This window comes from Phragmites australis, chromosome 3 (assembly GCF_958298935.1).
Source record: "Phragmites australis chromosome 3, lpPhrAust1.1, whole genome shotgun sequence".
NCBI classification, from domain to species: domain Eukaryota; kingdom Viridiplantae; phylum Streptophyta; class Magnoliopsida; order Poales; family Poaceae; genus Phragmites; species Phragmites australis.
The window spans coordinates 43,491,835-43,506,157 of NC_084923.1; the positions used below are offsets into that span (position 1 = coordinate 43,491,835).

The 14,323-nt window shown below is 43.1% G+C and overlaps 1 protein-coding gene and 1 pseudogene across 1 annotated transcript; one reads left to right on the forward strand and one right to left on the reverse strand.

Moving 5' to 3' along the window:
• Positions 1-340: 340 nt before the first annotated feature.
• On the forward strand, positions 341-2,560 carry LOC133910752 (uncharacterized protein At1g28695-like; annotated as a pseudogene).
• Positions 2,561-4,648: 2,088 nt separating this feature from the next.
• On the reverse strand, positions 4,649-7,922 carry LOC133913234 (4-hydroxy-3-methylbut-2-enyl diphosphate reductase, chloroplastic-like). The gene is made up of 7 exons (XM_062356321.1): positions 7,507-7,922; positions 7,195-7,391; positions 6,651-6,830; positions 6,410-6,541; positions 5,711-5,896; positions 5,445-5,531; positions 4,649-5,312 (listed from the first exon to the last, which is right to left on the reverse strand). Exons 1-7 carry the CDS (start codon positions 7,769-7,771, stop codon positions 5,247-5,249), a joined length of 1,113 nt encoding a protein of 370 aa, XP_062212305.1. The 5' UTR covers positions 7,772-7,922; the 3' UTR covers positions 4,649-5,246.
• Positions 7,923-14,323: the final 6,401 nt, after the last annotated feature.

Below are 14,323 nucleotides of genomic sequence, written 5' to 3' on the forward strand. Positions count from 1 at the left end.
ACTCTTCTGCGCTGCAGAGTCTAGTATGTAATAGGTAACTCCTGTACTACTTTTGTTCTTTGTACTTATCGTTTAGTATAACAACACGGTTTCTAATACACATGTTTTAATATTACTTTTTAAAACTATTTTTTAGTAAAATTTGTTAAACATATAATCATACGAAAATATTTTTATGGTGAATCCACTCATAATTTGTATGTATTGAGTTTAACAATTTTGTGCGTATTAATAGTTGGTTTTTTAAATTTGATTGTATGTATTTTAAAGCGACATTTATTTGAGAACAGAAACAATATAATTTTGATATTATGGATCCCTAAGCATCGAACTGCATGCCATGGCCTCATGTGGCGAGGTGCAGTCGACGGGCCACATTGCCGTGGCTGGAGCGGCAGATCCATACAACCAGTAAATGCACACATATTTTATATATGTAGAATCAATTTAAGATATAGTAATTTAAAGAAGTAAAAAATAATAATAAAAAAGAGAGTTATATATATGAAATTCACAATATGATCATATAATTTCATAAGAGAGAAGAATAACAAGTATTTAGATAGAATGGTAGAGGGGACAGTATGATTTAGCGTTAGCTGTTCGTAGCAATGTTATCGATTTGTGAGGGGATAAAAATAATTCACGTTTAGTATTTTATTGTAAAAATAGCACAATAGAGATGTCCTTTGTAGTAGATGTTAGTGCAGGTGACATGTGAGTGGTAACACACCCTCTCTATAAAGCTGACACTGTATGAGAAGTGCGGGAAGCGACGCACCATCTGAAAAAAATCTGACGATAAATGTATGAAAAACAAATATTGGGCGTATAGATATGGGATGCAAACAATAAAAGATTGAGTATTTTTGAAATACATGGAAAACAAATAATTGAAGATTAAATGTATTTTTAGAAGGAGAAATGAGATTTAATCTTGCACGGTGACAGTTTGATCAACTCCGGTGAAAAATAAAAATCGATTAGATCCGTCATAATTTATGTATTTTATAAGAGTATAGATTATAGTTTTATAAAAGTATAGATTATAGTTGTATGTTTGGAAAGACTCGAGCTACAAGATGGTAGGTTTGCTGCAACCTTGTCCATGACTCCATGCATATGATCTTGTATATATAAAATCATAACTGAACTAACAACCCCGGTATCATTTGGATACCGCGCGCCTTCTCGTTCTCATCCGGGACACCACCATCCTTCCATGGTGATCGAGCTACAAGCTCTCCTCCAACGCTAAGGAAAAAAAGCGAGCGAACGATCCATTGGATCGGCCTGAGCACTGCACATTGGGCCGTTTCGTGGCCGTTGCCGCCGTCTGCCTCGTGGTTGTGGTTTACACGTACGCCGCGTCTTCTCCGGCTGCCGGCGACGCCGAGAAAGGAGCAGCAGTTCCTAAACATATGGCGCCGCAGATAATCGGCAGTCTACTTTTAATTAGAGTTCACATCATTAACTCTTTCAGGATTGTTACTGCAGCCTAATTAGCTCTAAACGCTAGCTTAATCTTGGCACTGTCAAACGGATGGCCAGGCCTTTGCTCCCGATGATCTGGAGGTGGCGCTGCGCGGCGCTGCGTACGTGAACAAGACACTGATTCTGATCGTGCTGAACAAGGCGTACGCCGAGGAGGACGGCCTGCTCGATCTCTTCGTTGAGAGCCTGAGGGGAGAGGAGGACACCGCGCAGCTCATCGACCACGTCCTCCTCGTGGCCATGGACCGGCAGGCCTTCCGCCGGTGCAGGAGCCTCGGCGGCGTCCAGTGCTACCTGCTCCGGGTGGCCGACGGCGCAGACGACCTCTCGTCTGAGCAGCTCTACATGTCGGACGGGTTCATACGCATGATGTGGCGGCGGATCCGGTTCCTCGGCGACGTCGTCAAGCACGGCTACAGCTTCATATTCAATGTGCGTACATTTGAGATCATGCATGCATACACTTGTCTTGCCTTGATTAGCACATAAGCTGCTTGTTTTATGTGTTCATGCAAACAATTGTTGTTGTGTGCCATGCATGTTTAGATTTTGGTTTGTTGATTTGTAAGGATCTGGACGTGATGTGGCTGAGGAACCCGTTCCCGAGGCTGGACCGCGGCGACGGCGAGGAGTCGAGGACTTCCTGATCAGCTCCGACAAGTTCAACGGCCAGCCGCACGACTACGCCGCCAACGAGCTGAACACGGGCTTCTTCTTCGTGGCCTCCAACAACCGGTCGGTGGCGCTGTTCGACGAATGGCACGCGGCACGACAAGTCTCGGCAGGCATGAAGGAGCAGGACGTGCTGAACCGGATGAAGCGGCACGGCGCGTTCCCCACTCTCGCCGTGCGCGCGCGCGTCCTGGACACGGCGCGCTTCAGCGGTTTCTGCCAGGACAGCCGGGACGCGGCGCAGGTGGTCACCGTGCACGCCCCAACTGCTGCCGCACGATGCGGGCCAAGGTCGCCGACCTCAGGGCCGTCCTCCGCGCCGTGAGGCGGCTCAACGGGACGACGGCGGAGCTCAGGTGGCCGGCGCACTCGGTGCGCGAAATCGTGGACGTGAGACGAGGAAGGCTTCTCTCAAGATCCTGCGGTCTGGTGGTCTTCTTGCTTTTCCTCCCGCTAACAATGCTGTAAAGTGTAGCATAATAGAAGTCACTGCTACATAAATTATTTTTAGAGATAATTGTAACCTGTTTTCACAAACGTTTGGTTACTGTCTATGATCTAAGACCCGTAAAAATGGACGGTTCACTTCATCTGTGATAATTGATCCTCAAATTAATATTTTTTTTCCTAAAAGAAACGATTTTTTTTACTCGAGGAACCCGCGGCCGCGACGTTACTAGTCACAAGCCACGCTATATTTTCACACTGTTCTCAGTCTTTAACTTCCATGGGAATTAAACTCGTGACCTCCCTCCCTTCTACCGTCGCGCGTGAACTCTCTTACCACCTCACCTATCAAATAGCTATGATCGAAACGAGAAGTTTTATCCTTTTAACCTTTTATGTCAAAAGTTTTCACAGACAGTTCTTTTAAAGAATCGTCTATGAAAATCGATTTTCACATGCGGATCCTTAATTGAACCACATGTGATAATTGATCCGCCTCTGAACTGTCTTCGATAAAACCAGCATAACTTTTGCATACGGACTCTGATTTGGACGTTTTTTTTTACTTTACGGATATCTACAGAAAAAGTTGCATCCATTTCTCCTTGACTTTGTCGTGTTTGATGAATTTTTTTAAGGTCAAAAATGGCTTGGAAGATTGATTTCTTGCCCCCGAAATTTCTGTATCATTTTCGTAACACGCATTTGTGTCTATAGCCGCCACTCATTACATCAAATTTTAACAAAAAAATATATTGGTTCATATTCTAGTATTTCTAAGGTGAGAAAAAAATAAGAGAAAAATAAAATAAAAATAAAAAATATTTGTGACAGTGCTGACATTTGATGACACTTGATGTGCTATTGATATTATTACTTGTACTTCTGTAATCTAAATCTTGTTGTTGATCTTGTTAGAGATGTTGAAGCTAGTAGTATTTTTTTTCTCTGAGTTTACTTGTATTAATAGGATTTGTCATAACAATAGTATATGTGTGATTAAAACTTATGTGTGAAACTTCAACTGATTATTTAAGTATCTAAATAATTTTAAATGAAAACGTTTTTAACTATAAATTTGTAGATCTCATCGAGGACTATAATTTTCATATAAATTTTGTTCTCATCCGAGTTTGTACGAAAAAATTATAATTTTTTAAGATAAACTATCATCTATTATCACAGACAGTTCCTTATGTGAACCGTATGTGGAAATGGAGAATTATTTTTAGATTATCTTAAAATATCATAATATTTTCATACGAACTCTGATGTAGACAAATTTTATATGAAAATTATAACCCTCGATGAGATCTTCAACTTTGTAGTTGACGTATTGTTCATTTGAAGTTATTTAGATATAAAAATAATCGTTTGAGCTAGACTGATTATTTAGATTTCTAAATGACTTCAAATAAAAAAATCAACTACGGTTCTGAAAATGGTCCTCTATTTTCACATACGATTCTGGTAATCAATCTATTTCCAGATACGGTTTACATAAAAAACCGCATATAAAAATAAATACTTCCTCAGACGGTTTACTTAAGGGGCCGTCTATAAAAATAACCTATAAAAATAAACACTTCCTCAAACAGTTTACTTAAGGAGCCGTCTATAAAAATACCTTTGCATAGACGGTTTCTTTTATCAACCCCCTCTAAAAATCATCTAGACAGTTTAACATATGATCATCATGTGAAAAGGCAATCAGGGTGTCTCAAAAAATCGTTTTTTATAGTGAGTCGTGCTTCTCTAGCAGAAATTTTCTAGTTGAACCAATTGTTTTTGTTGACCCATTAATCTATCTAATGATAAAGAAATTGATATTCTGATATGTGAATTGCAAGAAAAGAACTTCGTTGAGACGTTGACAGTCTGAGAAGGCTTAATGCTTTGTTACTTTTAGACTTGCACAGCCCTTTTGCACCTCAGGTAGTCTGCTTTACAGAATGGTCATGAGAGCATGATCCATCCGACATCATGCAGTACAAGCTTGACATATCACGGAGTTAGAAATAAAAAGAAATAGATCAGAGAGTAAGTTGAAGTTCATTACGATTTCTATTACAGCTGATAACATATCAAAACTGGATTTAAGCTTATTATACACAGGAACTCTGCATTTTTTGCACTTACGAGTTTCGACAGGTACAGGAAATCCTGAATCTAAGCTCAATACAAGACCTAACACATGGGGTCTTCTTCACGAGAGATTCTACTATTCACCACTAAATAAGTTGTCTATTCTACGATATGCAATTAGTGTGTCAATGACATACAGGTCCAGATTCCACATGTCATTCTCACAATGAATGTTATATCGTAAAATAGACACTTATTCAGTGACAAATTGTAGATTATTTCCTTCTTCATATGGAAGAGACACTCCCCTGACATTAACTAAAGGGCCAACAAAGTTATAACAGCTGATGCAACTGTTATTCATATCAATGATTACAATATTCCATTCCACCAGACTGTAAATCCCAGCCCAAGGAAAGCCCTGTGATAGTATATGCCTAAAGCGTTACATTCTTAGCTACTGTACAAGCATTGCATGTGCAATGGTTCTACTAACCTTTGCCAAGCCATCAGCTATTATGCTCGTTACCAAATTTCTGCTAAAAAATTTACGCAACCTGCAAAACTTCCTGACGCTTGATCTCAAATACCTTCTGCAGCGCATCCTCAACAACCTGCATAAGCGGAATATCAACATTATTGTTACGCAGTTTTATGTTTATCCATTCTGCGTAACAAGTGCACTAGTACAAGCAGGCTATGTACAAAATAAGCAATTAAACCAGATCAGTAAAACTCCACATTACCTTATCCGGAGTTGAGGCACCAGAAGTAACACCAACTGTAATAGGCCCTTCAGGTAACCAGTTCTCTTTCTCGACAAGTTCACCATGCTGTTAAAAAAAATAATCAAAATTCAGTAAATTTTATACTTTCAACTGTAATTTCACCTTTTTCCAGTTTCCTATTTATCCATTGCAAAATCACTTTTAAATTCTGTTATTTTTTTTTAAATACTGTACTCTTGGTTATCAGGCAACATATATGGACTATGGAGGGCATTAGAAAGTACATTTAGCTTGTAGCTGATCCTGTTTCCTGGTCCAATTCTTTGTTCACTGTCAATCCAGTATGACGGAATTCCACTGAGTTCTCCAATTTCTTGTAAATGAGAGGTGTTACTGGAGTTCCACCCTCCAACAACCAGAATGAGGTCAACTTTCTCCTTCACTAGCTGATACATAGCGTCTTGTCTTTCCTGAGGTATCAAGCGGATTGATATAAATCGATAAGGTACATCCTGAAGAAAATTTTTCACACACTAAAAGTAGAGCAACATTGGTGTAAAATAAAGGTGGGATATAGTTGTTTCAGTTCCCTTTGCAGGTAGCATGTAAATGGGGATTGAATTGGACCCATGAATGACTAACAGCTATCACTAACTGTATGTTCCCTTTCCTACAACATTACAGTCGAAAAATAATAATCCCACACATAAAGATGAAGCAATACTGTAAGATTGCCAGTGCCATTATTAAATTTATTTTATGCGGGGTAGGGGGTGGTTGTGTGAAGTGTTGTGTTTGTTTGTTGACTTTGTTCCAATTGATCAACGAGATCATGCAGTTGAGTGTCTGTTAATACGTGAACATGGCAAGTTTGGAAAACAAATTGTCTGTTACGGTTGAGAACATTTCGAATTTGATATCTTTGGCCATTTTCAATATGAAGTCCAAAACAAAATATAAAATATAAAATTCGTTAGATGTACCTCTGCTATATTCTTCACAATGATGTACTTTCCCGCAAAAGAAGCAGTGGCAACAGTTTCTTCATGGGAATATTTTCCATGAATAATCGAAGTATAGTCACTCTTCTTGTGCTTTTCGACCATGTTCCACACCTATATTTAACAATGGAGTTCATCAGACTGATATATTTAGTTTTTGACTTTTGAGGAACAGAAGTGACATAGAAGGCAGAGCAAGGGGGTCTTCAAAAGCAAAATATACCTTTGAAACCCAAGGGCAAGTGGTATCAACTATCTGCACTTTCTTCTCGTTTAGTGTGTACATCTCCTCCACGGCAGCTCCAAATGCAGGCAACACAACAACATCGCCTTGTTCAACAACATTAAAATCCTTGATACCCGCGTCAACAGGAATGATTTCTACACCCATCTCATCCAATCTCTGCATCTCACTCACAAGAATTCGACTTAGTTAAGCACACCAGCCCTCCAAAACATATCACAAAATAAGGACAAGTAGGTGTGGAGACTATGATGTTTTCTTAATTTCTTTGCAGATAAGAACATGAACACTGAGGCCCAAGTCAAGTGCAGTTAAAGAATGAATACTTTCACCACTGGAGTTTAATTCGCATATTTTAATTGGACAAAAAAACTCATTATCTGTGCCCTTATACACATAAACATAAGAGAATTCACCAGACAATTGATTTCTTCATCCATCCAGTTCCACACCAAGCTCAGACTATTCCAACGAGCCTCCCATGATTATAAATGAGAAAGTTCAGTGATATGGATAAATTTACCTTGTTGACGGTGGGGTTGTGGATGATTTCGTTGGTGAGCCAGATGCGGTCCTCGGGGAACTGTTTGCGCGCTTCGTAGGCGATCTGCACGGCGCGCTCGACGCCCCAGCAGAAGCCGTAGGCCTCCGCCAGCTTCACGGTGACGGGCCCCCACGTGTACTGGTTCCCGTTCTCCTTGAGCGTCTTGATCACATCACCTGCACAGCACAGCAATTCGATTCATTTCGCCCCCCCCCCCCCAATCAATCAGGCAGAGTAAGCAAACAAAGATCCCCGAATCAGCTCGCAACTCACGCCTCCGCGCTTACTTACTGGTGTACTCCTGGCTCATGAGCTCGAGCGTCTCCTCCTTGTGGCCGAACCCCTTGCGGTTGTAGTTGTCGCTGCGGGTGAGGTTGTGGCGGAAGGCCTTCTTGTCGAAGTCCGTGTCGAGCGACACGGCCGCCGACGCCGCGGGCGGGGAGGAGGAGTCGCACCGGACGGAGGAGGACGCGCGCCTGCCCCCGAGTCGGCGCGCCGAGGAGGAGGCCGCCGGGGAGAGCAGTGCGGAGCGGAGCTGCGTGGTGATGGTCGCCATCGCTGTCTCCGCGAACCTCGTGGTGCACGGTGGAGTTGCGGGGAAGCACTAGCGGAGCAGCAGCAGGCGGCCGGCGAGGGGCGAACTGCGATTAGCTGCCTTGGCTCGGGATCCGCCTTCTTATCTCCGCGCCTCTCACCGTCTCGCGCCCGTGAAACGGGGGATATTCCGGAGTTTTTTTTAAGTAATATTAATTTAATAGAAAATTGTAAAAATATAATGTAGTTTCCAAAAATTGTAAAAATAATACCCTATTGATACATCAATTGCTGACAGACCGACACGCCTGCCGCATTATTTTAATTTTTTTTAAAATACAAATATTTTATAATTTTCTCTTAAATTAATACTATTTAAAAAAATCGATATTCCATGGCGCATAAGGGTTGGCTTCTCACCTGTCGGTAGGCCAATTATCCGTAGGTGGCAAGCGGCAATTCATTTACCGACAGGGTATTATTTTTACATTTCTTTAGAAATACATAATATTTTTATTTTTTATTAAATTAATATTATTTTTAAAATGGATATTCCATGGCGCGCGAGCGTTGGCTTCCAGAGCCGCCGGTTCGCGTCCTCTTGTGCGGCCGTGCCCGGGTGGGGTCAGCACGACGACGGGAGGTGAAGTTTCCAGAACGGTCGATCGGGTTCAGCGACCGGGCACACTACCTTTTTTTTCTTCCTGGCCACCCAAATTGTGACGGCTCGGGTGGTCGTTAACACGCGCGGCGGTTTTACGTACTACTGAATTTTGTATGCTAGTATCCGAATTTTTGTGGGCCGGTGGAAGAGACGCACCACGGCCGAACTATTTACTGACACGTTTACGAGAGCACTGCGCACTTGTGGGGTCCATGGATTTGCCACACTTTCTCGGCTGCTTGATTACCATGGAGTATGTCTCTTGATGGTACATATTTTTTAAAAGATTGTGGTTCTATCGTGTGATCAGGTAATGCTCTCACGACCAAATTTTTTGTCGCGAAGATAAGCACTGCGACTATGATAGATATTCCATTTTAAACTATCAAGTCATATTACATGCTAACTATTTAAATATTTTCTTTTCTCAAACACCTCCTTCAGTGAATAAAGTCTTGACCGACACATATAAACAGTGTCCCATCTGGTAGCAATAAATGTTATGGGATGGTATTACAAACAAGCGTGACGCCGCACACCGATGGGATGGCATCACAAGCGAGCATACGGTGTGAGGTGACGGGATAGGGTAGATCGGTTGACCAATATAGGGTCTGCATACCTACCCTGGTTAGGGGTAGTTGGTTTCATCAGGATTAGATCGATCACGTTGTTGGCACAATCTGTTTGTATGTATACAATCCTTGTTATATAAATAGAGGAGGAACATGCTTGTAAGAAAGACATGAACACATCTGTAAACAGTTTCATACTATCTGTCGGTGACACGGGAACCGGGGGTCCCCGAGTCCGGAGGCCAGAACAGCAGAGTGCCACTGTTGGTGGCCCTGAGCACCCAAGTTCCCCGATGATGAGAAAAGCCAAGTACCGGGAAGAGAGTGCTCGGGGCTGCGAACAATGGCCTCCGAGCACCCAAGCTCCCCGATGATAAGAAAAGCCAAGTTCCGGGAGAGAGTGCTCGGGGTCGTGAACAGTGGCCCCCGAGCACTTGGTTCCCCGAGGACCCAAACAGTCAGTTCCGGGAGAGAGTGCTCGGGGCCGTGAACAGTGGCCCCTGAGCACTCGGTTCCCCGAGGACCCGATCAGTCAGTTCTGGGAGAGAGTGCTCGGGGCCGTGAACAGTGGTCCCCGAGCACTCGGTTCCCCGAGAACCAAGAAAGGGCTTATCCGGGATAGAGTGCTCGGGGTTGCGAACAGTGGCCCCCCCCAAGCACTCGGTTCCCTGAGGGTCTGAGAAGTCCTTCGCCGGTGGTCCCCACAAGGGCTCAGCGGTGAGGTGTCAATTGGTGAGAAGCTCTATGCCGCATTTAAGAGGGTGCGTGGCCTGTCACTTCCAACTGCCCCCCCACGCTTGCTGTCAGTCCCTGCCACGGCCTGGCAGGGAGGCGTGGGGACATTTAATGCACGGGTCCCATCGCGCGTCATCTGGCGCGTCTCGGGATAACGTCGCAGAGCTCGAGGCGCCCCGCTTGCCGTCCTGCTGTGTCAGACCTGCTCTGACCGGGCGGGCACGCCAGGCTGCTCGGTGGGCCCTCCCTGCGGCGCCCGTTGAAAAGTGGCATGAAGACGAACAAGACCGGACAGGGGCGCGTTTTCAACCCTTCCTGTCACCTCGCGTAGCAGACCATGATAGTTGCTTTCCATTTATGGCGCCTTGGAACTTGCCATCCTTTCTGGGTACACTATCGCCCCAGCGGGTATATAGGCAGGGCGGGCTCCCCGGAGAAAGACAACTAAGTTCAAGCTGAGTTCAGTTGAATTCGGAACCAAGTAGAGATCGACGAACCAGAAGACAAGTCTCGAAGAACAAGGAGCACGAAGCTCTAGACTAGACAAACATTCCTGTAACCTAGCAGATACTTAGAGAGACATTCTCAGAGCATTTATAGCATACACACAGGAGTAGGGTGTTACGCTCAGTGCGGCCCGAACCTGTCTAAAAATCCCCTAAGTATTTACTCATTTCTGCATCCGATCGTTCCATTCCACCTGCATCTCATTTACTCCTATTTATTTCACCTATGAAGCGGATTCAGAATCATCCCTCCAGCCGAATCTCAAAGGGGGTCCCTCCGGATCCCCGCTTGAGGAGTTCACCCTCTGACACTATCCATAAAAGAATACATAGGATGTAAGACTGTTATCCTACGTGAGGTTTGAACTAGATAATCCTGATATTCTAAGGTTCATACATACACCGAACACGTCAATCACGCACCCATTATCTGGTATACCCCGGAAGTATTGTCAGATATTAGCTTTCGACATTTAGTGTGCCATGTAGGGGGTGCGTTTTCATGTTTCGATAATGTGGGGACATGTCCAAATTGTATTTAAATTAATCACCAGGGCAATCATTTGATAAGATGAGAGCTAGCCCACACATGTCTTCCGACGCGTCGCGTGCTAACCCACATCTCATCACAAAGATTGTAACCACTAATGATTAGCCCGAATTCAATTCCGGCAGTCCCAGGAAAGATCTTGTGCCCCCTCCACAACAGGAAATGCTCAGAGACCCCTGTCACATTATGACAGCCAACCCATCAATCTGCGAGACTCTCCTCGCCAACGCGAACTCCGCAGTGTATCCAGGGTCAAAGGGCTGACCGAAAACATGGAGATCATGCTCGACGTGAGCTAGAAAATGGCAAGTATCCCTACCACTCACCTTCCCCTCCTAGGGAGGCATCGAATTCCTCCAACCCATCGCTTGGGCTGTGAGTCTACCGCCTCTCTCCCCGAGCACATGCCATCGCCCATCAGCGAGTGATACCCCGTTACGGGACAGGGTGCAACACCCTAGCCTTCTGACTCTGAGAGGTACGCTAGCTGGACAAGTTCCGATCGATCCTAGCTAAAAAATACGATGGCTCGACTAATTCTGAGAAGTTCCTGCATATCTATTCCACCATGGTGCATGCTGTGAGAGGCCACAGGAAAGTCATAGCCAACTATTTGCCGATTGCCTTGACCGGCTTAGCTTGGTTCTAGTTTATGAACCTCCCGCATAGGTTGGTTCACTCCTGGGAAGACTTGTATGTTTAGTTTGTCACCAACTTTCAGGTGACCTATACCCGACCAAGTTTGGATGATGACCTGTATCAGGTCAGGCAGTGACAGGGCGAGTTGCTGCAAGACTTCATCTGTAGTTTCACCGAATGCCAAAATACCATTCTAAGGATCACGGGTGAGTCCATAGTCATAGCCTTCCGAAGGGGGCTGAGACCAGAAAAGAACAAGCCTACACCTCAACCTACAAAGAAGAAACCCACACCTAAGAGAGCTCCACAGCCTAAGATGAGGGCATCTGTGAGAGATCCTAGAGTGACTAGCAGTCGATTTCCTAAAAGATGCTATCACTGCACCTACTACTAGAGAAATGATCACCTTATTAGGTTTTACTTTCACCGTATGAGAGATGAGAGGCGTGGTGGGAGTGGAGTACCCGGGACATGTACCGCCCCTCAATTGTTGTACATGAGTATTTTCCTTGCTAATACCCATAAGTCTCTAACGCTTTTCAGTCACTTCCTAAAGGCATTACCCGGTGTGGATTTTATTATGAATCATATGGTTTTAGTCCATATGTAAGAGACTTTGAGTTTTAGCGCTTTGGCAAACCATGTGTTCCTCATTCGTGGTACTAATTCCAAGCGTGTTAGTGTTAAGTTGCATGCTCCTACTATTTTAGTTTCAAGACGGATGACCCAGTACTAGATTCTGAGGAGGTTTTTATTAACCATAGTGTTGAGCCATCCACATTCTATTCTTCTATGTAGGTGGCAGGTGGAGGCTTGGAGAACAGGTAGTTCATTGACTCTGGTTGTTCATGCCACATGACCGAAGATTCATCATGGTTCTCTAGTCTCACCCTAACAAAGCATCACAAGTATATCACTTTTGGGGATAATCGGAAAGGTAGAGTGAAGGCTAAAGGAACGATAAAGGTAAATGAGAGTTTTACTCTTAAAAATATAGTCTTGTTTGAGGATCTAGGATACAACATGATTTTTGTATCTCAGTTGCTACATAAGGACTTAAAAGTGTGTTTCAAGTACGATACTTCTCGACTTCTTTATTCTTCTGGCGCTTTAATTTTCATGATTTTTCAAGTTGTGAGAGTTTTTGAGCCAATTTTTCTAAGGTTTCTGGTTCTTCTCAGTGTTTACTTGCCCAACCTTCTTCTGAGCATTGTATGTGGCATAGGAGATTAGGGAACATGAGCTTTAATTTGTTTACTTGTTTTAGTACTCTAGGTTTGATCCAAGGATTGCCCAAGCTCAAATTTAAAAAAACCCTTGTTTGTGCTCCTTGTCGATATGGCAAGATGATTGCCGCTTCTCATCCACCAGTCAATCTGGTGATGCTTGAATGACCAGGAGAACTTCTCCATATAAACATTGTTGGTCCTTCCCAGGTTCATTCGGCGGGTAAAAAATGGTATGTACTTGTTATTGTTGACGATTACTCTCGTTACTCTTATGTCTTCTTTCTTGTAAGAAAGGATGAAGTGGTCTCACACTTTCAAAGCTTAGCTTTTAGATTGTTCAAAGAACTCATATATGTATTGAAAGCAATTTGCAGTGATAATAAAACCGAGTTTAAAAACTATATTTTTGATGCTTTCTGCCTTGAACATGACATTGAGTGTTAATTTTCTACCCCACAAGTTTCTCAGCAGAATGACGTGGTTGAAAGAAAGAATAGAACTTTGGTGGAGATGGCTAGAATGATGCTCGATGAGCATAGGACTTCTAGAAAGTTTTGGACTAAGACTATTAGCACAACATGCTACATCTCTAATTAGATTTTCTTACGCTCGATTTTGAATTTGACTTCTTATGAGTTGCGTTTTGGGAAAAAACTGAAAGTTTTGCGTTTGAGAGTTTTTGGTTGCTGGTGCCTCATCCTAAAGCGTGGCAATCTTGATAAGTTCAAGTCATGCTCTTCTGATGGTATTTTCTTATGGTTTTCTCTTCATAGTAATATTTATAGGGTTTACAATCTTGACACTAACACTATTATTGAATCAGGTGATGTGACTTTTAATGAGTCAACCCCTGTGTTAGTTCTGTCTTTAAGTGTGCAGGTGATCAGAAGATAAGCGAGAGCATCTTTGTAGATAGCGACCTTCCAGCTTTTGATGATGAAAAGGATGATCCACTACTTTCCTCGACCACACATGCTTCAGAGCTGGCTCCTGCTTTTTCTACTCTAGCAGAGGGTCATGCAACATCTATTTCTACTTCAGCTACTCTTGAGCCTACCAGCTGTGTTTGAGGAGGAGGTTCTCTCAAGGTGTGAGTCCCCTCAACACATTCAGTGGTGACACCCTCCACAGACGATGATCAGTGACATCAATGAAAGGGTAACGAAGTCCAAATCTGCTTCTCATGCTCGTTTTTACTGATTTTAGATTCGTTGCTTCTTTTGAGACCCAGGATATTTGACATGCTTTATCTGATTCAAATTAGGTCAATATCATGCATGAAAAGCTTAATTTTTTTTGAGAGAAACCAAATTTGGGTCCTTATAGAGTCACCCCTATTATTCACACCATATGCACAAAATGGGTTTTCAAAAATAAACAGAGGGATGATAGGTATGTAGTGAAAAATAAAGCTAGACTAGTGGCTCATAGTTTCACTCAAATTGAGGGGATAGATTTTGAATAGATCTTTGCACGGGTAGTTAGACAAGAAGCTATTAGGATCCTCCTCGTATTTACAATATGCTAGGGTTTAAAGCTATATCAAATAGATATTAAGAGTGTTTTTCTAAATAATTTTATACAGAAAGAGGTCTATGTCGAACAACCTCTAGGATTTGAACACCCTAAGTACCCTCATAGAGTATACAAGCTCTCTAAAATTTATGCTTTTGTTT